We start from the raw sequence: 22,347 nt of genomic DNA on the forward strand, positions 1-22,347 counted from the left end.
TTTGAATTTCCCAATTATCCAACTTATCCTTTTTCATAAGTTTAACACTGTCACACATTAACATTCTTTCTTCCAAGTGGTTTTATACCACTGAACAAGCAACTTAAGAGGTATAATATGATTACAAGAGGAAACAGTATGCATTAACACTCCCGCCTAATCCAGGTAAACAATTCAAAGGCATGTTTGCTTTGAAAATGTGACAGCAAATGAGTCAAAAAAGATTCACCAAAAACTACTTTAGGGACTTTGCTGGTGGTCCAGTGGTTAAGACCCCATGCTACCACTGCAATGAGCAGGGGTTTGACCCCTGGTTGGGAATTATTAATAAGATCCCACATGCCTCTCAATGCAGCCAAAAACCCAAAACCCACAACCTACTGTAGATACAAGGCACTATGTATAGTAGCTACCGCACACTGGCTCTCAACCTCTAAAATTTGGGTTTAACCCTAGACTCTACCATCAGCTCTGAAAGCTCGGGAAATTACTCAACCCTATTTTCCAATAAGTGATAGCTGTCCACAGGATTAAATGAATTAAAACACACAATATACACGGAAAAGTAACTGCCATATAATAAATAACCTAATTTAGCTATTGTTTATATTGTGCAAGGCACAGGTGGGAATGATTGTGAAATAAGGAAGAATTACCAATTCCAGGAACTACTTAGGGAGACAAAAGTACCTTTAACAACTTGAGAACAATTAGCATAGTAAAAGATCAGAAATAGAAAAGATTAATTCAAGTTTATGAAATGCTTCAAGCAAAAAGGCTTTAAGTGGTTATGATGCTTTGTTCAGAAAACATCCCACCAGATAAATAACACAGTTGGCAGTGAGCAGCAAGAAATTCCTTCAATCCTTAAACTCATTAACTCAAATATAACTAATCTCATACTTGAGATTTAAGCTGTTTTAAAACTTAAGATGAAAACTGGCAACCAAAGAACCCTAAGTGATTCACTGAAAAGGTAAATGAGATTAGGCCAGGGATTCCAGTCTATACACAAGGAATTCTGGAGTTTCTGGTTTAATATTGTGGGGCACATAACTCACAGTAAATATCACTCAACACTTTACTGAAAGACTATAGGAAAGGTTCAAACTAGGAAAAATAAAGCTGAAAGGATTTAGTGCACTCTTTAGACAATGCAGAAATATTTTCCTTCCAACTCTAGCAAAGGGCCTAATGCAGTTCTCACCTTAAGACATCTAAAACCAGAGATCTGAATTCAAAATAAGTTGAGGTACATCAATCTATTGATGTATTGTTTTCTCTTATGCTTGATTGACTTACAGATTGCAAATGTTCAATAAATACATGCATATAAACCCAGATGTAAAAAGTCTTGTTTTCCAGCACCACAGCTGTGCTATGTGCATTCAAACTGGCTAGATACACATTTTATCACTTTCTCCAAAGCATGGCCATTAAACTATCTTGTCAAAATAAAATGAATTCTGCATTAATATTTTTGTTTCACTTGATGCTATTTTAGTAGGTTTTATTGTAACGTCTAACACTTACTGAAAAAGAAAAACTCACAAGTTAACTATCATAAACTAACAGACTTTCTTGAGATTATTCTTAGTAAGATTTAGTCTTTTAGCTTAAGGACTTTGGTAAGAGCACAAAATCTTCTAAAAATAATTTAAGTCTGCAGGAAATAAATTATGGCAGAATTTGGATATCAAATATAAGGATCCCTACAGGACTCACAGATGTGCTTTAGGGAAGTCCATGAATTCACTGAACTATGCAAAAATTACAATACTATATGCAGAGGATGAGATTAGTTAGAGAATCACCGACTCCATGAACACGAATTTGAACAAACTCCAGGAGATAGCGGAGGACAGAGGAACCCGTGTGCAACAGCTCATGGGACTGCAAAGAGTTAGACATAAATTAGTGACTGAACAACATATGCAAACATATTTTTAGAGAGAGAGAACATAGCTCCCTTTTTTCAAAAGGTCCCCCACAACCCAAATTTAAAAAGGGGCATCTAAATTTGTGAAAATAGCTGCTGAGAAATGGTTTTCACTCATTTTTATGACTTTTTAAGCCATAAGAGCGACTGTGTTAAAATACAGTGTTTCTGATTATCTTTTATTTAGTTTTACCACTATTCTTTAAATCCTTTTCTGGAGTGCTATTACACTGTTTAACTGGGCTTAACTAACCAGCCTTCCTTTGGCATAAAAATGTTGCCTTTCTGATAGCCCAAGAATGTTTTCCTGTGTTTGCCATTTTCAAGTTGACTTAATAAAACCAGAGAGGGCTTTTTTCTATTATTTGATATTTTAGTAAGACACATGAAATGTTTTTTGGTATTCCAGATACTAGTAAAACATCCAAAAACAATGAATATGTTTTCATTTTAACAAAAAAGCATACTGACGTGTCACTGTCAGCTACAGCAAATCAGCCTCCAGTAGACAGACCAGGTGTCCCCTGCTTTGACCACTGAATTACTATGGATTAAGTGTGCTTTTGGATGTTCTCAAAGGCCTGGCCAAGCTTTAAGTGTCATGAACAAATTTCAACTCCTCTAGATCCTTCTCTGAACAGAAGCACACACTTCCGCAAAACTGTTTCTAGGCATCTTGGTGGCAGTGGTGGTGCAGTCACTAAGTCATGTCCAACTCTTGTGACCCCATGGCCTGTAGCCCGCCAGACTCCTGTGCCCGTGGGATTCTCCGGGCAAGAGTACTGGCATGGGTTGCCATTTCCTTCTCCAAGGCACCTTAGGGCCCTCTATTATATCCTACTCTGACCTTTATGTCAGTAAATTTTAACAGGAAGTTAAAATTTTATCCTAATTTGGGGCCTAAAATTTGTGCATCCACATATCAAATTCCAAGAGATTATAACCCCAAGACCACCACTAATGACTAGAACCAAAGACAAAATCTAGATGCCAAAAAAGTCTTTTATACAGTAGGTTAAGTGTCTTTTACTCATTCATTCACCCATTCACTTGGACATTAGGTCCCACTGTGCAGCCAGCTGTGGGGATTCAAAGGAAATAAAATATAGCTCTAATGCTCAATTGCACTTAGTCACTCATTTGTGTCCAATTCTCTGTGACTCCATGAACAGTAGCCCACCAAGTTCCTCTGTCCACGGGATGCTCCAGGCAAGAATACTGCAGTTGCCATTTCCTTCTCCAGCGGAATTCTCATTTAGTAGATCAGAAAGATTTCACATTTTTAAAGGGTGACTGAAGAGACATGCAGATTGCAGCCTAACTTGAACATTACACATGCAAAAATTTAATACTGAAGATACCTACGGGTAATTTCTGCCCATCCCGAGCATCTTCCTTCAGTATTATTTCTACAGTATTTGACAGCAATAGAACAAAGAAAACGTGAATAATTTTAAATTGTATCCTTTACTAAGGTTATCTATCAATTACATAAAAAACCTAAACAAAGCACTATTCTTACAGCAGACTAAAGGGATTTCCCTCCTTTATTAAGTTCTTATTTGAGGATGTATCAATTTGTACCCTTCATAAGAGGCATGGCACTAAAAAAAAATTACAAAGATCAATCTTTTCCTTCTGTTTCCAAAATTTTGTAAGTCACCCTAGATGATCATTTCCCAGCTGAATTTTTTCCAAATGACATTTCTGTAAATTATTAAATAAATTCAGATTCAGCAAGCAGCTGCTGGGTGATGAGGAATTTAAACTTGAAAGCAACTGTGTAATCTGGCAATCTAATCTTGTAACTCAAATCCAATAAAACAAATCAGAAGTGAAAAAAATTATAATAATTTTAATTTATGACGTGGGAATATATCTCAATATATGTTTAATCTGGGGCATTGGTCACCTAAGATCATTCAAGAAAAAAAAATTCATTTAAATTAGAGACTGGGTATACCTTTTATAAAATTTTAACAGTATAATAAATGCTCTATGAAACTGTTAGCTGAAAGCTTAAAGAAAAAAGTCTAAGAACAGTACTTATTATCCAAAATACTTCTCAAAACATTGCATATTATAAGATATTTAGCTTGGACAATAGATTACTCTGAAAAATGTTCGTTAAATATTTTAAAAAGCAAATTAAATTTTTCTCCACCAGCTAAATTTCTGTACTTTTTGTATGAGGATGTCATTCAAGTTTCTAAAATAACTGGACTTTAAACATCTCTAAAATATGTACTTCTTTTTAAAGCAATACTGTCATAAGATGCATTTGTAAAATTACCTAGATTTAGATAAAAGTAACTGAAAAACTTAAAGGGGAAGCCTTGAACACTATTAATTTTTTCCCCACATGAAAAGTACAGGTAGCAGCAGAATACCCACTAAGTGAAAATATTAACTGGTTTATAAGGCACACTGTTAGTTACAACATCTGAAGTGGGATTTATTTGACTAATTGCATGAAATTTTCAGAGTATCTGTTGCAACTCAAGTAGAAAAGAGGCAAATGTTCACATAGTATGTTAGCTTGTAGTCAAGAAAGACATTTCAACTAAAATATGTCAACCCCTCAATATGAAATCACTCAGACATTACTGATGTTGTATTTGGATGAATTTCTGTATAGAAGATTTTTCAGATTGACATTTTACTCAGTGCTTCAAGGGCTAGGTAAAATTAGTTCTCTTTTGTTCAACAGTGCCTAACTTCAACTAGATGAATCTTGGTCTCCAATCCCACTGTCCAATGCCTGCCTTACATGGAGTTGTACTTGACCGGACCACATAAAGTGTTTACATTATAAAAGGCTTCCAGGTCACTTGGTTCAAATGTAATAGCCGGTTTCATTAATGTTCCAGGAGCAAGGGAACTCTCTCCTATAATTCTCAGGTTGATAAATTTGATTTTCCAAGTATTCTCCACAAAAGGGCAGCGGATGAGTCCAAAAATTTGTTCAAAAATGCCCAAGCAAGTGTCGCCTCGGTGGACAGTCCCAGCAACTCCAACCATAACGAGACCGTGGGGAGAAGCAGCACATTTTAGTCCATGGGAATCTAGGTTGGGACTGAGGAAAAGATATTCCTCCTTCACTAGTGACAGCAGACGAAGGCTCACAATTTCTGCTCCATGGTAGTCTATCACATTTTGTTCAGATGTGTTGTAATAAAACCTAAGCTTGACATCATGCCAGAAGTGCTGTGGCCCCCACTCATCTTGAGGTGGTCCCAGAAGAGGATTCTGAGAATTCAGAAGTTCAAAGAACCACTGACAGAATTCTTCACCTAATCGACGAAAATCAACCTTTTCGGCCTTTTTTTCTTCTTTCTCCTGCTGATTAATGAAACCAAGGTTAATTCTCATATCTATTTTCTATCGAGGCTATTTCAGAGTCAAGTTTTAACATACTAGTTATAGCAGAAAGAAAGTGAACCACCTATGAACTCAATGATAGTACGTTCTTTCTCACAAAGGGGAGGTCATTTAAGAAATTCTCAGTTTAAACTTCTGACACTTCTAAGAAATTAAGGGTCAAAACCAAGTCTCTTAAAATATCACCATGAATTAAGTCAATAATAATGATTTACATAAGCATATGCCTGTTTTAAAAAGAAAACAAGGCCCCCTAATTTGAAGTCACATCTATATGATTTCAAAGTTAACACTCTTTTCAGTACATTAAGGAAGCCCTAGAAGATCCTTTCCTAATGTGAAGGCAAACATCTCTCACTTAATTTTATCTGAGTGTATAGTTTGAAAACTTCAAGTTATCTAAAGGGTCAATAGGTATTTAAATATTCACACAGTATTTAAAATGCACAGTGGAAATACAAAGAAATACGAACAGCCAATGTCAGCTGGAGGAAGTTACTAAAACAGGGACTTTTTTATAGATAACAAAAATTTCTTTCATTTTTGCAATTTAATGCCAAAGAAAGTCTTCAAAATAAGAAAGGGCTTACAACAGCGTTCTTTTAAAGAAGGGGGAAAAAATTAGAGAAACAGAGGCTAAATTAAAATGAAATTGACCCTGCAGTCTATCTTGTAGAGGGGCATGGCAACCCACTCCAGTATTCTTGCCTTTGGACAGAGGAGCCTGGTGGGCTACAGTCATAGGATCACGACTGAAATGACTTAGCATGCACGCACGCAGTCTATCTACTGTCTTTAAAAATCAAGTCTCCATTTGCTAAAGGGCTGCAAAACATTTTTCGCTCACAAATCAACAGAATATCACATATACATTACTAAAAAGAAAAAAAAAAGGTTCAAAAGGTAGGGGATATATGTATACCTATGGCTGATTCATGTTGAAGTTTGACAGAAAACAACAAAACTCTGTAAAGCAATTATGCTTCAATAAAAAAAAATTTTTAATACTTTGTCTTAGGTGCTTTACTGCTCTTCCTTTAGGATGCAAAAGATACAAAGCTAAAATTATAAAAAATAAACATTAATTAACCATGTCACCCCAGGTCTAGGATTATCTAAAGAGTCTCACACAGAACTATGGTCTAGGACATCACTATGAAATCCGTTTTACCTGTTCAAAGAGTCTAATGTCCTCTGTCTTAACTGGCTCTGGTGTTTCCTTCAATTTTAGTTGTAACTGCTTTTTCCAGTAATCCTTTGCATGCTGAATAAGATTGTGTTTTTCAGTAGCTGGAGGTATAATAACACCCTGTGTTGCCAAATACTTAAATATGATTTCTCGGTGGACTTTTCTTCGCCTCAAAAGTTCTTCTACACTTTGACTGTAGACTAATATTGCACGAATGGCATCTAAAAGAAAATTGTAAAGATTAGCAGAAAATCATGAGTCATTTGTAAATTTGTCCAGGGTTAGCAGAATCAAATGATATTTTATAAACTCTTCTCATGGCATTATTGCTTTTGTATGAGATGGTTATCATTTTTAAAAATCAGGAAGTGGGTTGTAAGGTTTTGGGTTTAAAAAAAATTTTTTTTTAAATTTCCCTACCTAAAATTCCCCCTTCCTTTTACTTCTCATAAGAGATTGTGAATTTAAGCATTTTAAGGAATGGTTGTATTTTAAGAAAAATACTGAATTAGAGAAAAAATTTCTTTTTAATAGGGTCAATAGACCTACATTCATTTACAATCCCTAAAAATAGACAAAATTACAATTCTTTTCAGTTCAATCTCCTTACTCTACAAATAATGAAAGTCAGGGATACATGAAGTATCAACAATCATACGTGTAAGAAGTGGTAGAGCCAAGACCATCTCTTTAATTTTGAAGAATTTCTGTTAAACAGACTAAACATTATTTTTACATGTGTGAGGTATAAAAGTAGTCAAAGTCATTCAGTCATGCCCGACTCTTTGTGACCCAATGGACTATACTATGGAATTCTCCAGGTCAGAATACTGGAGTGGGTAGCCTTTCCCTTTGCCAGGGGTTCTTCCCAACCCAGGGATGGAACCCAGGTCTCCGGCATTGCAGGAGGACTCTTTACCAGCTGAGCCACAAGGGAAGTCCAAGAATACTGGAGTGGGTAGCCTATCCCTTCTCCAGGGGATCTTCCCGACCCAGAAATTCAACCGGGGTCTCCTGCATTGCAGGTGGATTCTTTACCAACTGAGCTATCAGGAGAGCCCGTATGAAGTATACAGAATGGCAATAAAATGAACTCCTATATACACACAACATAGCTTAAGACATAGAAATAACTAGTATCTTTGATCCTCATTTTAACTTTTCCTACATAATGCTATTCTCTCTCTCTTTACCTAACTGCTATTTAACATTTCCTCGATTTTCGTTCTTTTTGGCTGCCCCTCGGGGCTTGTGGGGTCTTTGTTCCTAGACCAGGAATTCCAGGGATTGAACCCAGACCTCCAGCTGGGGAAGTGCAGAGTCCTAACCACTGGACCACCAGGGAATTCCCTCAATTTTCTTTACAGTAGTACAACACAACCATGTTTCCCTACAGAATATAATTTGGTATTTCTTTGAATGGTCTATAAACCTAATCCATCATTATATTACTGTAATTTTAATTTTTATTGTTTCTGAGATTAAGCTATGCGGATAAACACAGCTGTAGTCAACTGATTTTCAGTACTGTACCTAAGGTAATTATACACTATACCACAAGGTATTTACTTTTGTTTTATAGACTTATTATGTGTATCCAAGTACAAATACTATTGCTTTGAACATTCCCACACTATAGGTGAACGTGACTAAAACTGTAATAGGTTAAAATGCTTTATATAATTGATGGTGGATCTAAAAGCAAACAAGAAATGAAACTACCCAGTACAAAAATGTCTCCCAGCCCAGAAGGGCAAGGAGAATGATCATCACCTGGAGCCTGTTACAAAGGTAGAATTTCTGGGCCCGCTCCAAAACTACTCAATCAGAATCTGCATTTTAACAGAATCCCTGAGAGATTCATGGGCACATTGAAGTTTGAAACACTCAGGTAAGCAATCTTCCATTTTAGGAGGTAATACCAAACTTGTTTTCCAAAGTAGTAGTTTCAACTTACACTCCCCAGTAGTTGTCAAAGACTTACTTCACAAGATAAACAATATTTGAAATTTATATGTTTAGTTTTGGAAACTTGGTACATATAAAAGAGACCATATATTTTGGGATTTTATTTCACTGCTTTCTAAAGATGTTGACTATCTTTTCCTACGCTCTCCCCCCACCCCCACCCCCACCCCCGAAATGATTTGTCAAATCACCTAACATTTTTGTACGGGGTAGTTTAATTTCTTGTTGGCTTTTAGATCCACCATCAATTATATTTTAACCTATTCATCAATAGTGTTAGAAGGTGATTACCATGTAAAATATATAAATGCCAAAGAACTACATTAATTCTAAAATTATTTTCAGTCTAACGTCTTAGAAATTCATTTGGTGTTCATGGTTCACTTTCAAATGAATGACCTTAAACGGCGAAAACGTAAAAGGACTCAAAAGAGAAAGGCAGTTATAAAAGGCAGACTCTGATACTTAAGTCATAAGCTAATGTAAGAATCAGAAATTTTCCCATTTTAAAGTTTCAGCAAATTTAAAATAAAACTAGTCAGGTAATACACAAAATGATAAATGCTTAATGCTTAAGCTACTCATTACATTACAACCAAACAATATTTGAAACCCATAAAATCTACTCTACCGAAATGTTTATTTGGCTCTGAAAGTAATGTAGTCCTAGTACGCAGAATCATCTCTGAAAAAATGTGGATCCAAAATGAGACATGGATTCAAACTATCTGCTGCTCTTTTATCACAGCAGTTGTTTTAAACGCATAAAGCAGCCGACTGATAGTGTTTATGATATCTTCCCCAAGCTCAAGAAAATAAGCAGCAGCTGACACTCCTTCCCTGAGCGAAACTGAAAAAGGAGAACACCCGACTTCCCAAATTAAAAAAAAAAAAAAAAAATCACTATTCACGTACCTTGAATTTTCGAAACGAAACAAGCAGCAATGTGCTCGTAACATTTAAAGGATTAAAACCTGGACAGCAGCGCCATTTTCAGCCCACCATTTCCCCCAGTGCTTGGCGAGGCGGGGGTGAGCCGTGGCTACGAGGCAACACAGCAGCTACAGTGGCCATGACTTCCGCGGGTTCCGCACAAGTGCAGTCGCGGACCGGCCGTGAGCGAGACCCACCACGGCCTCCACTCACACGCTCCGGCAAGCTGGCGGCCGAGTGAGGCCTGAGGAGAGATAGCCACCCTTTGGGGGGCGGGGAGTGGGGACTACCCTTACCTTGGCGGTCCTCAGGCTGCACCAGACGGTTGGTGATAGTGTCGCATAGGGCCATGATCTCGTCGTTGTCCAATAGGCTGAGCAGGTTACGACAGCCCTCCATCTCCGTGTAGCTGAGCCCCGTCATCTCGACCCCCGTCATCTCGACCCCCAGAATGGGGGGGAGAGAGGACGCCGCCAACAACGTCGCTTCCTCAGGCCCGCCGGGCCGGCGCCTTGGCAACAGAAACCGGAAGTGCCTTCCGCGCCGTTCGCCGCCAAAGAGCCTCGGGTATTCCAGACCCGTGGGCGGAAGTGGTAGTAAATGAGGGACTCAGGAAACTCGGTGCTCCGATCGGTGGTTCCGGGCTGCTGGGAACTGAGAGAATTCTCTCGCATCTCACTTTAGGGAAGCTCCGCGTTTACACTGGAACGCCGGCATTCCACAAGATAAAACGAAACCCTCAATTCCTCAGGAGTCCCGCCTCCAAAAGAGCGCCTGGGAGGCCTGCGCAGTACAGGTGCGTGGAAAGCGGGCGGCGGCCCCCGCGCAAGGCGAGCTCCCGTGATGCAGCGGGGCCGGCCAATGGAGGCGTCTCCTCCCCGCCCGCGGGCCCAGCCCCTCGGCAGCGCACGAAAGTTATCTTTGGCCACTTGAGAGTTGGGTGGTACACCTGTAGTTTGATATTAAGTTACATAGTTGTGTGTTGAAACAATCTGGCGTTGTTTCACATTGTACTTGGAAAAGTTTAGGAAGAAAATCACCTACCCTATGCCACGCCTGCCCGCCTTTCAGCTTAACTCGCCAACAAGCTGGGGTCCGCTATTGCTTCTCTTCTGATCCTCGCCGGCCTGGCTTTAGTCGAGGCAATATCGCGAATGGTTTAAGGTTGGGGACTCTGAAAACCAGATTGCCAGGATTTTATTCCGTCATTTATTAACTGTGACCTTGAGCAAGCTCTTTGGTCTCCCAGTTTTCTGTCTCGAAATGGATACAGTAGCGATACCTACCTGATGGGGTTGTTGGGGCGGGGGAGGAGGGTAAAGAACCGTCGCGTCTAGAAAGAGCCCAGTATGTATTAGCTTTTGTTATCACTGTTAGTGTCAACATTTACGAGGGAAACTTCAGGCTTAAATTCACTGTCACTGCCTTCTGTCTCCTTCCGTTGTTTTAGCCATCGTTTAGATTTATTAACATTAATCAGATTATTGCCAGTTAGTAGCTAAAATGTGCACACTTGCATATCCAGATAAGCAAATTTAACTTTTATGTAAATATCACAGCTAAATCAGTCAAAACGTACTGTGAGTGTAGTCTTAAAGATAAGGCATTCAAAGCATAGTTAAACTGACTTGCCAGTGGATGTCATTTAGGGCACATTTTACTTATCAGATACCAATTCTTCATTTTTCATTAAGCATTGATCGCCTACCATGAGAAATGACACAGACCCTTCTCCGAGAAGCTTTTGGGAGTGTTGCAAATAAAGAGATAAATGCTCACAATACTGGTGCGGAGCCAAATGAAAGACATGCCCAAACTGTGTGTGGGTGTGTAACGTATTATACTGAGCACTACTTTCTCCCTTTCACTTGCCAGACACTGTTTTTTATGCTGGGAGCAATTACAGGTCTTTTGGAGCTTGCATTTTAGTAGAAGGAGACAGAAATGTAATAATGCCAGGAAATTCTATGGGAGAAGTCAGAGGGATGGAGGAGAGGATGTTGCTATTTTATACAGGCTGTGAAGAAAGGCTTCTCTAAGTGACACTGAGGGAAGATCTGAAAATAAGAGACTGAACCACAGGAGAGTGTTCTAGGAAAAAGCAGCAATAGAGGTTCTGAGGAAAGAACAGAATGCTTGGCATATAGGAAGGAGGCCAGGAGGCTGGAGCAGCTTGTGCAAAGAGGAGGCGGTACGAAGTGAGGTTAGAGCTGTAGTCAAGATTGATCCAGAGCAGGGTTTCTCAACAGAAGCATTATTAACATTTCGGCCAGGATAATTCTTTTTTGTGCGTCTGCCCTGTGCATTATAGGATGCCCAGCTGCATCCCTGACCTCTACCCAATGGATGCCAGCCTTCTCCCCTAGTTGGGCTGCCAAAATATCTCCTTCCTCAAATATTTCTTTGGGGGGGGGGGTGTGTGTGCAAAATTCCCTCAGTTGAGAACCACTGATACAGAACCACCTGTCCAAAGGTGCTTTCTAAGATGAAACTGTTTTGCATCTGTGCTAATATAGTGACTGTCAGCCGGCCACACATACCATTGAACTCTTTGTAAGGCAGCTAGTATAATTGAATCCATGTGTTTTAAATTTTACTTGAATTTTAACAGTAACTTGTAGCTAGTGGCTATTGTATCAAATAGTGCAGTCTAGTCTTACAGCCCATTGTAAAGACTGGCTTTTATCTTTTACCTTGGTCTGCATTTCCTATTCTGTCTCTCCAGACTAGTCACAGTGGTTTTCTTGCTTTTTGTGTCTTAAACTTACCATGCAGGTACTTGCCTTAGAGCCCTTGCTCTTACCTGGCACATTCTTCCTTCCTTCAGAGGGCCGAGTGGCTTTCTTTCCCTTACTTCATTATTTCCCCTGCCCAACAGTTATCAGAAGTGCTATCATCGTCTCTTATGATCCTGTTTAAAATCACCACCTACAATGCCATGCTTACTTATACGTCTCTACCTACTTTTCTCTATACCATTTATATTGTACTTTTGCACCTCCCCCCCAGTAGAATGTGAGTTCTGAGATTCAGGGATTTTTATATGGTTTTTTTTTTTTCCTTTTTCATTGTCTATTAACAGAGGCTGGCACATAGTATGCAATAAATATTTGTTGAATAAATGAATGAACTGTAAAGCCATTGGAGGATTTTAAACCAAGGAATGGTATGATCTGACTTGTTTCAAACTGGATCATTTTGGCTGCTGTTGTCTAGAACAGACTGCCAGAAAGGCAAGGATAAAGGCAGGGAACTCAACTAGAAGATTAATACAATAAATAGTTCAGGTGAGAGTGGAAAACATGATAACAAGTCAGGGATGACTGGCAAGTTTTGGTTTGGGCAACTGGAGTTGCTATTTACTGAGGAGGACTGGGAGAGAGAGGTTTCAATAGAGAAATTCAGAATTATTAAGAGAAATCTGCTTTCTGGAGAGTGTAATGATGCTCAAGAAGATTAAGCGAAGAATGAGTGAAGCAGAAAAAGAAGTACAGGTGGAGGGAGCCGCAGTGAAAACTGCCTGGAACAGTGTGGCTGTGTTTGGCTAGAACAAGGACAGTGCAGGAGCCACAACATGAAAAGGAAGTCGAGTCAATACAATTTTCACAGGGAGGGCTCAGCACTTAATTCTTAAACTTTCAAGACTGGCTCTCCCCTTTTAACAGACAAGGAAGTCTGAATTTTGTGGGATGGACTTAGTTGCCTTAAAGCTATTATGCTAGAATTTGAATATATTTGATCTCACATCTTTGACCTCTTTTCATTAAATTACATTCTGGTAGTTTCACTGAATACTTCATGGGGAAAAAAATTTTTCTAGATTAGCAGATTTGGGGTATAAGAGCTGGTGAAAATATTCATTCATTCAACAGTAGTTGTTTAAAACCTATTAAAGGTGACTTCCTTAAATGCCCTGGAAATTGGATTTCTAAGGCTCTATACATTTAATAGTTTAACTGCTAGGGAAATACGAAGAACCTTGTTGATTTAGATCTGTGGTTTTCAAACATTAGTGTGTATCAAAACCACCTAGATGACTTAAGACAGATTGGTCCCTCAGTTGATCAAAAATGTAGCATTTCTGTTTTCTTGGGGGCAGGGGCACAACCACATCCTTGTGACTTACAGAATCCTGTGAAAGTGCCAAGTCCTACCACTGCACTGCCAGAGAAATCCCCCAAATTTAGCATTTCTAATAAGTTCCCAGGTGATAATGCTGCTGTTCTGGGGACCACACTTTTAAGAATCACTGCTAGTAAAAGAGAATGAAATGTCAACCAGCCCTGTCTGTACCAGACTTCATCCTTTGTCTCTGAAATCACTGATCCTCAGGCAAGTCTAACCCTTTCCACTTGGATATTATCAGATCTGCTAGTGCCCCACATTTGTAGGGAAAACTGCATGCCAGAATGGAAACTACATGACATGATTTTAGGAGGAAACAGCAGATTTTTCAGTCCCACCTCTGCATTTATTAGCTGTGTGACTAGTCAGGTTATTTAACCTTCCTAAAGCCTTCGTGTCTAAAAAGCACTGCTGCTAACCATCTTTGGGTTGTTTTAACAATTAGAGGTAACATACATAAAGTAAGCTGGAACACAGTAATTTTTTCTCCATTTACAGTACCCCAAAATAAGGCATGAATCTCTCTCCCATTTTTAGTATTTATTCCAAGTAATACTGGATTGCCTCCATTTCAGGTATGGATGGCTGTACAGCCCAAATTTCTGGCCTCATTATCCGTTGACTCTTGAAATCAGTATGAATTTTATGCTATGAAAGCAATCTAACTCATTTGTCTTGGAAATGTATTTAATATTCAGTTGCTTCCCAGCATTCCTCAAATTTCAGAAAAGAAAAAATAGAAAGTCGAGATAACCCCAGTAATTTTGTATCTAAATACCTCAATGCATTTATTTAATCATCTAAGATCATATGACCACGAATCATAGATTGTGAATTCTAGATCTCAGCTCTGGAATGCTTTAATAACTTTCTCATGTTTTTCAAAGCATAACATTTGTAATATTTGCAAATCACTGTAATTAACAGAATATCTATTCTTTCATTTGAAGTGCTATCATCACATCAAAGAGCTTCTCTTTCTACTTCAGCCCTCACTTTTCCAAGTTGCAAATTATAGCAAAAAGTATAGGAGGTCTACCTTTGTTAGTGAGCCAAAAGAGTAGGAGCCCTCATGACCAAGGACCTCACTTTTAGGTACAGATTACTAACTGGCTTAAACATGTTCCCATTGAGGTGCTTCTGTAGGAAGCAATTATCATAATGTGCATCTTATTTCAAAATGACTTCACAGTCTTTAAGTTCCACCAGAGGCTCTTCATCTCTGAAGAAGTACCAATGTAGATCAGTCCATCCACTGTCCTGGAGAGTTCTGACATTTGTCTTCCATTTACTAAGTTTGCAGAGGCTACTATTTCATACTGAAACTACTTACCTGAAATAACTTTAGTAAGCCGTGTTCTATCAACTTGTAATTCCTGCATATGGAATTAGTTTAAACAATGTCTAAAAATACCTATTTTATATAAACTTTTAGAGTTTTCTGTTTTCCATGTATTTTAAAATCACTCAATAATCTGAATATAGTAATATTAACTGAAATATCTCATTCTCTTATGAAACATAATACAAATTTCTTATTTAACATTTACCTTAAGCCTAATTCCTTTTGAAGTGATGTGCTACATAAAACTGAACACTTCATTACCAACAAGGACAATGTTTTATTGAACAAATCTATGTACAGTACAAAAAATTTCTTGAAATGAGACACTATTGTTGATTTATTGCAGTTCAATGGCTCAGTTTTAATTTGTACTCTTATAAAATGCAAAGTAAAATAATTTAATGTTCAACAAGGAAGCACAAATTTCCTTTCTTGCTGAATCTGTAATACCTTTCACATATTAACAATTCCAAAATGCATATGCAGCATTTAGTCATTCTGAAAAGGTGTTTTACAGTACCAAATAAATTAAAAAATAAACACTACCATTCTTTTTAGGTTTTTCACCCATACTACAGTTTGAACCAAATATGAAAGGAGTACGGCTGTACTTTCAAGTGTGATTTGAAAAGAATCACAAGTTTGATGGTATAAGTTATCTTTTCATTATATAATTGGTGGTTTAAAAGAAAAAAAAATATGGCTAAAGCCCAAAGTACCAGTGTCCTTGTCCACAAAGGGTCTCCTTTTCTACCTTCTCCATAATATCTGAGCAGCAAAATTTCAGATTTGCTATTCTTTTGACCTTACTGAAACATAGCAGGAAGCTAGTATTTAATATTTCAATGGAAATTTTTATTTGACAATGAAGGATTGAAACCTGGTCCATGTAAGATAAACACATCCTTAAAATAGAAGGAGTAGAGAAGAAAAAGAAGATTTTGAGGAATAAGAAGAAAGCTTCCTTGTCTTCTGGATCTCACATTAGAACTGTTTGAAGTTTACGCACCTCGTAAAAGCAAAATGATGTAAGTTTTATAAGGCATACATAAGAAAATGCACATATTCTTTCAATAGCAATCATTTGATAAGTAAAGAGGTTAGAATTAGAACAATGTGGTCCAACAGAATTTTATATAACAATCCCTTGATGTATAAACCAATTTGAGCTCAGTCTTTCAGAAAGTTTTCCCTTAGCAAAACAAAAGTAGAAATAAAACAAACCTCAAATTAAAGACAAAAAAATAACATGTGGAATATGTTTAAAACATTTTGGTATGAATTACAGAATGAATGAAAACAATTTGCAGACATGGATTTATGTCAATAGTTACAACTTATAAAAAATAAAAAGTTAAAAATGTGATAAAATGTTAAGCTGTGGTTTTAAACTTCTGGAAAACATACAAAGCAGAAATATTTCAAAATAACTTCACTGCCCATATGAACTAGTTTCCAAACAGGCTTTTTTAATACATTACTGAACTGAAATAGAACTCAAGTATTATATTTTAGTATCAGGAAGCATGAAAAATGTTTTTTTTTTTTTTCTTAAAAGACATAAATATCTGATCAAGTTGTTTATCTTATGTTATTTAAATGTAAAATCCATAGCCTAATATAGGCTACATAACAAAACAAAAACCTGACTTGACTGAAATGGACTGCCGACTATCAATTGCATAGTAGTAAATGCCTGTGATAAATAAACTAATAAAATTGGGACATTATTTTAGATATCTGATTTATCATGACCTGGAAATCCTAATTTAATAAAGTCTGGATCCTGCCCATGAAGAAAAGTCCACTTCCTTAGTAGCTTCATTCAATAAGCTTTAATATCCCAAAATTTATAATGTAGGGTCTGATGAGATTATATACTTTGAACAAGAATAGACCAGTGGAATAACTGGAATATTTGGTTGACATATTTGTATGTTAATAGCTCTGTTTTTAAAGAATCTACCTTTGCAGCTTTTGTTCATTTTACCCCTGCTATAGATTAATACCCTATTAGGTAAAAGGAAGTCTTTAAGCTTCTTCTTTTAAAGACTATACAAGTGGAACACATCTGAGAGGGTATTTTTAAAAACTTTTTAAACAATTTATTGGCTATTAAGTTAAAATCTTCCTTAGGAAAATTACTGGTCATCAAAGAAAATAAATGTATCAATATATCTTACTGTGTTCTTGCTGTGCAAGTTTTTGTGTAAATATTTCCTTTTATATATAAAAATTAATATTCAGGCCAAATTTATCAGAAATAAATAATAAAGCATGAGTAATATGGCTTATTTTAGAATAAACTCTCCTAATTGAATAAAACCAAGGAATTCTTGACCTGATTCTTGGCTGCATGTTTTTTTTTTACAGCCAGTTATTTTCATAGGACTGTACTTAGATAATTCACATTCATGTCTAAAGGACCTTACTATGAATTATCAAGCAATGTCCTAACACTACTCTATATACAGACAGAAATACCCCAGTGTGCTTATACCATTATTCACATTGAAAAATTTGCAATTCAGTGTTTTCTTTCAACTAAGACATCTAAGACAGCCTTTAATGGTCTTACATTCCTCCCATCTCTCCCCAGAGTTACTGATAGTATGTTTTCTATTGAGGCTGCTGCTTTACAGCTCGTTGGTATTATAAAAATGGGAAGTGGAAGGTTCTGTCAAGAGCTCATTAGCAAAGCACTATTGTTTTGTCTCCTGTTAATTTTCAATGCTGGCATGCCATTCACTGAACTCTGACCTAATCAATCCTCTGGTAACGAGTTACAATCTTTTATGGCTAGGATGGTGATAAGTCAAGTTTTATTCTATAAGTTTCTAAATAATAATAAACCAAATAGAAATGGTTCCTTAAAGCATGTTTGACCCAAAAGGACAAAATCTGATTATGCATGACAAGAATCCTATTTGTAGAATACTTTAAATTGTTTATTGTAAACCACTCCTTTATATATATATATATGTACATATATATATATAATGGGTTAGTCTTTCCCTTTCTGTAAGGCCATAGCTGGTTATTCTTTTTGACTAGTTGCCTGAACATGTTTCTCACATAAGCGAAACTGAACATGCTGCTACTGATCATCATCAACTTCTTTTAAAAAAAAATGTGGTTTTTCTGGATAACTGGTACTTTGGGAGTTTTGTAATAACCCTTTTGGAGTCTAAACCAGCACATCTCCTCTGTGGGTTCATTCTAGAAAATGTGCTTTGTCTTTATCTTTAGTAATCCAAGATCGCTCTAAAATTAAGGCCATCAGGGAAATAGCAAACTGATGATGCATTTTCTTGTAGTGCTTTTTGCACACTACTGCTTGATCGACAGATCTTTCTGAAACATTTTTATCAGGCACCTGTAAAACAGAACACGTCTGTTAATTCATATTTTATAGATGTTCATCTAGTATTCTAAGTTAGATTTCCTGTTTATTTATACCCTTACTCATTCAAAGAATATTAATATTAGTAGAAAAGCATGTTCTTCTTTAGCTCAGTTTGTTTTTCAATTATTTTGTTTTTATTATTATTATTTTTTTAATTTTTGTTTTTGTAATAGAGGCTCAGCTTCACTTGGTTTATATTCTGGCATGCAGATGAAAAACACTTTCATCATAATTAGTTTGTCTTCAGATTTCTTATTACATAAAAACATGGGATGAAGAAAAGCCTCAGGTAGTTAAAATGTATGATCCAAAAGTATGAACAAATTGTGTTTAAGTTCTGGCTTTCACAAGTTCATAGGCCTATGCCTATGCAAATTACTTGTGAATGTCAGTTGCTTGATCTATAAAACAGGAACAGAACCTTATGGTGGTTGTATGGATTACAGGAAATAATGTACGGAGTAGTGCTTTATTATCTCTGTTATACAAATGTCAATTTTTTTAACCTTATGACGATTTATGGCATTTTCTACTTCTACAGATATACCTACTGAGAAGACAGCAGACTTACTTTCATCATCTGAATCAAATCCAAAGAGGGTCTGACATTTCTTTTGTGCAAGGTGAGCCTCAAGTGCTTCTGCATTACAGTAGGTGGTCAGGCATTTGCCACATCTTAATCTTTTCACTGATTTTTTACAAACGTTATCTTGATCAGAACAGGCATCTACCCTATCAGTCAGAAATTTTCTGCGTTTTGGCATACTAAGGTACCGTTCATCAAGGTAACTGGGAGGCAATGGTCTGACATATGGCTTTGTTAAAATCAAGCCATATGAAGTATGTTCGCTCGTCGGATTTGGTTTGGAAGGTGCCTGAGATACTGGCAGGGTACTGTGTTCTTGTGGTACAACACTGGGTAAAATGGAACCGTTTTCTGTCCTGATTCTATTTGTATCAATTTTGAAAGCAGGATCTGATGAAACTAAAGGTGTTTGCTCTATTCCACTGTGTCCATTGACTAAATCATTAATACTACAATTATTTTCAGAATTTGGCTCTATGTCAGGCATCTTTTGGTCTGTCAAGCTTGTATCAGAAACAGTGTCATCAGAATGTTCATTTCCATTCTGAATTAAACGGTCTGTTTTCTTTTCCATATTTTCTATACATGTCTTTGGTTCTGTAATATCTTTCCTTGATTTGCTAGTAGAAACTGGAAGATTAATAGTCTGTCTCTCATTACCAGATGAGTCTTTTTCCTGATGATTAGATTTTGCGTCTGTAAGAACATCCCAAAGAATTGTTTCACTTGGTTGTGCAGATGATTCTGGTGTTTTACTTAAATAGTGCTGAGCTTCATGTTCATATAGCAGAGGAAGATCTTCAAAAAGCTCATGGCATTCTGGAAAACTACACTGAGCTTGAAATATCCTGTGACTTTTTGTGTGCTGAGCAAGTTGGAATGGCAGCTTAAATGATTCATTGCAATTAAAATGCAAACAAAAATACACATTTGGATAGCTGTGTCTATTAAGGTGATCTATAAAATGTTGAGAATCTTCAAATTGCCTTTGACAAAATTTGCATTTTCCTTTGCTCCACTTCATTACTGTTTGCCGCACATTTAAATCAGTTGGATGTACAGTCCTTGCATGCTTATTCAGAAATCCAATTCTTTTAAATATCCTGACACAGCCAAGAGCAGGGCACTTAAAATTTCCTTCTTGATCTGTTGCATATATGTCTTTTGGATGGCACACAGCTCCATTGATTTTATGAAGTACTGAACTTTCTTGATTCAGGTCATAGTCATCTTCTTCATAATCACCTTCCTCATCTTCTTCCTCCTCATAGTCATCCACACAGATAGGTAATGGCTCTGAGACATTATTTAAAGAAGTATCAGGGCTGCCATTTTCAGTAATGTTTTCAATAACATCTTCTGATACATTTACAGGAATTTCAGTGAATTCACCCACATGTGCAGGGATGACGTCTTTTTTTCCGTCACTGGAACCAGTAACAGTCTCTATTTCCAAATCCTTATTATCAGAATTCCCATTTTCAAATGAAATGAAAGTATCAGAACAATTCATTTCTTCCAAAGCAGGACTTTCCTGATCCTCTTGCTGAGCGGCAGCAATTTGCTGTCTCTGTATTTTCTTAACGTGATTCTTTAAATGCTTCTGCATAAGTCCTTTGTTTCTAAATTTCCTGCCACATATCACACATGAAAAACTGCCCTTTTTCTGATGAGCCTGGGCATGCCTTACAATGTGACCACCTAAAAATTCCTTGTTACATAACATACACCGATGCCTTGGGACATTGTGATCTACTCTGGAAGCATTAAGAGCTGTAAGGTTTTTCTTTGCATTAATAGGGCCTTTTGGTTGCACTCCAGATATATCATCAGGATCAAGCTCTCCAGTGCTTTGATCTGTAAGAGAGTCAAGCCCTTCCTCTAAACCGTGCTGATCCAATGCCTTTTTTACATTACCTGTAGAATTTTCCAGTGCATTTTCATTTAGAAATCTAACTGCTGATTTATCACTCAGTAATGCTACACAGTTTTTCTTAATCATAATGAAGTTCCAGAATTCAGGATCAAAAAACAATCCCTTTTTCAAAATTGGAAGTAATTCAAAACGAACACGATTCTGAACACTGCTTGAGCCTTCATTGTATTCCTCATCTGGGCGTTTGTAAAGCTCTTCGACAGTACGATAAGCTTCCAAGGAGCGCTCAAGAAAGAATATCGAGAGTGCGCAAATCCTGAGAATCTCCAAATCATTTGGTAAAAAATGTGCAATTGTTTTATAAATTAGACATTTAGTTCTGGGATCATCATGAAGATCTAGTTGTAGAGCACAACCACATATTTCAACACAAATTTGTAAGCCTTCTTCTTCAACCTGTAAAAGAAAAATATTACCACTGAATACCTTCTAAAAAATCATCAACCCTTACTAGTTTATCTTTTTAAAATACAACTCTGAAACGAAAGCTAAATAAACAAATATAGTATTCTAAACATGCAGTTTTCTTCAATGGGTAGCCTTGTTTACTCCTTTTTAATATGTAAATAAATTTCTTTTTTTTACTTGAGAATAATCTGGAAAAGATAGCATTTTAGCTTCAATTTATTTAATTTTCAAGTTTATGAGCCTTACTAACCATAATAGAAAATGTTATAACCTTATGGTGATTAAAATATAAATGCTTCATAAACTTATGGTGATTAAAGTTTATTACAAATCTAGATTTTTTTTTTAAAAGGATGGCTTATGGAAACTTTCATAAAGCTGCACTAAATAATATTATTTTACTTATTAAGTAATATTATTTATCAAAATAAGCAGAGAAATGTAACCCATATGAAGAAGGCAATTACAAACTTTCCAAATCAGTAAGGTATCAGAATAATGAACGTACTGAAAGTTATCTGAAAAGTATTCAAGCTTTGAAACTTTTACTGATGACTCAAATATAACTGCATCAAGCTTTTAGTTGGGAATTTGTTGACTGTCCACCTGAATTCAAGTTATAAATACTGCCTCTAGTGATTTGGGAATGATCTGCTCGTTTGAATAGAAAGAGATAAAATAATATGTTTTTAACAGTTATGTGTGTGTATCATATTGCCTGCATATGGTAAATTACAGATGACAGGGAGGAACACTACTTTGCCAGCCTTATGTCCTCTGAGTTCCTTATATGCTATGTAACCCTTACAGTTCCGCAAGCACACCTTAACTTTGCATATCACTTTACCTAGCTGGTAAATTCCTATCTCCTACTCATTCTTTGAGAATACTAAATCACAGGGACAGTATCTCATGTGGTTAGCATCTTCTGTGGTTATCATAGGACTTGGCATATAAAGACCTTTGAATAAGTGTTTGCAGAATGAATGAGATCAGATATACCAATTTTAGTCTTCTGTAAATGTACCATTTACAACTTGGAATCCTTTTCTGAATTTGAATTTCTTATTGTTACTTATAATAGTGGTTACTTTCTAATGGTCAGTTACAAAATCTGCATAAATTTTCCGA

At 36.7% G+C, this 22,347-nt stretch overlaps 2 protein-coding genes and 1 long non-coding RNA gene across 5 annotated transcripts in view; 1 reads left to right on the forward strand and 2 right to left on the reverse strand.

The window, feature by feature from the left end:
• Positions 1-2,923: 2,923 nt before the first annotated feature.
• C25H3orf38 (chromosome 25 C3orf38 homolog) lies at positions 2,924-9,848 on the reverse strand. Of its 2 annotated transcripts, none has more exons than XM_020890542.2 (3): positions 9,707-9,848; positions 6,492-6,730; positions 2,924-5,278 (listed from the first exon to the last, which is right to left on the reverse strand). In XM_020890542.2, the coding sequence occupies exons 1-3, from the start codon at positions 9,846-9,848 to the stop codon at positions 4,706-4,708; spliced, it is 954 nt and encodes a 317-aa protein (XP_020746201.2). In that variant the 3' UTR covers positions 2,924-4,705. The 2 variants fall into 2 exon arrangements, with proteins under 2 accessions (XP_020746201.2, XP_020746200.2); XM_020890541.2 differs by having other exon boundaries at positions 2,924-5,281.
• A 268-nt stretch (positions 9,849-10,116) lies between these two features.
• Positions 10,117-22,347, forward strand: part of LOC110135486 (uncharacterized) — an 86,792-nt gene continuing 74,561 nt past the window's right edge. The window contains exons 1-2 of the long non-coding RNA XR_002313382.2: positions 10,117-10,206; positions 18,828-18,909. This is a non-coding gene — a long non-coding RNA (uncharacterized lncRNA). The remainder of the gene's footprint in view (positions 10,207-18,827; positions 18,910-22,347) is intronic.
• Positions 15,138-22,347, reverse strand: part of ZNF654 (zinc finger protein 654) — an 89,402-nt gene continuing 82,192 nt past the window's right edge. Inside the window, exons 8-9 of one of the 2 annotated variants that reach the window (XM_020890540.2) lie at positions 18,858-21,204; positions 15,138-18,256 (exon numbers count right to left, since the gene is read on the reverse strand). In XM_020890540.2, coding sequence (XP_020746199.2) covers positions 18,249-18,256; positions 18,858-21,204 — 2,355 coding nt within the window. In that variant the 3' untranslated portion in view covers positions 15,138-18,248. Of the gene's footprint in view, positions 21,205-22,347 lie in introns of both variants that reach the window. The other variant, XM_020890539.2, reaches the window with a different exon arrangement.

The sequence above is a fragment of the Odocoileus virginianus genome, chromosome 25 (genome assembly GCF_023699985.2).
Source record: "Odocoileus virginianus isolate 20LAN1187 ecotype Illinois chromosome 25, Ovbor_1.2, whole genome shotgun sequence".
Classification (NCBI taxonomy): domain Eukaryota; kingdom Metazoa; phylum Chordata; class Mammalia; order Artiodactyla; family Cervidae; genus Odocoileus; species Odocoileus virginianus.

Coding starts and splice junctions, on each gene's coding strand:
- C25H3orf38 (XM_020890541.2), bottom strand. CDS start 9,848: ATGACGGGGGTCGAGATGACGGGGCTCAGCTACACGGAGATGGAGGGC. Junction 6,731..9,706: donor GCAGCCTGAGGACCGCCAAG/GTAAGGGTAGTC, acceptor ATTTTCTTTTAG/ATGCCATTCGTGCAATATTA. Junction 5,282..6,491: donor ACATTAGACTCTTTGAACAG/GTAAAACGGATT, acceptor TTCATTAATCAG/CAGGAGAAAGAAGAAAAAAA.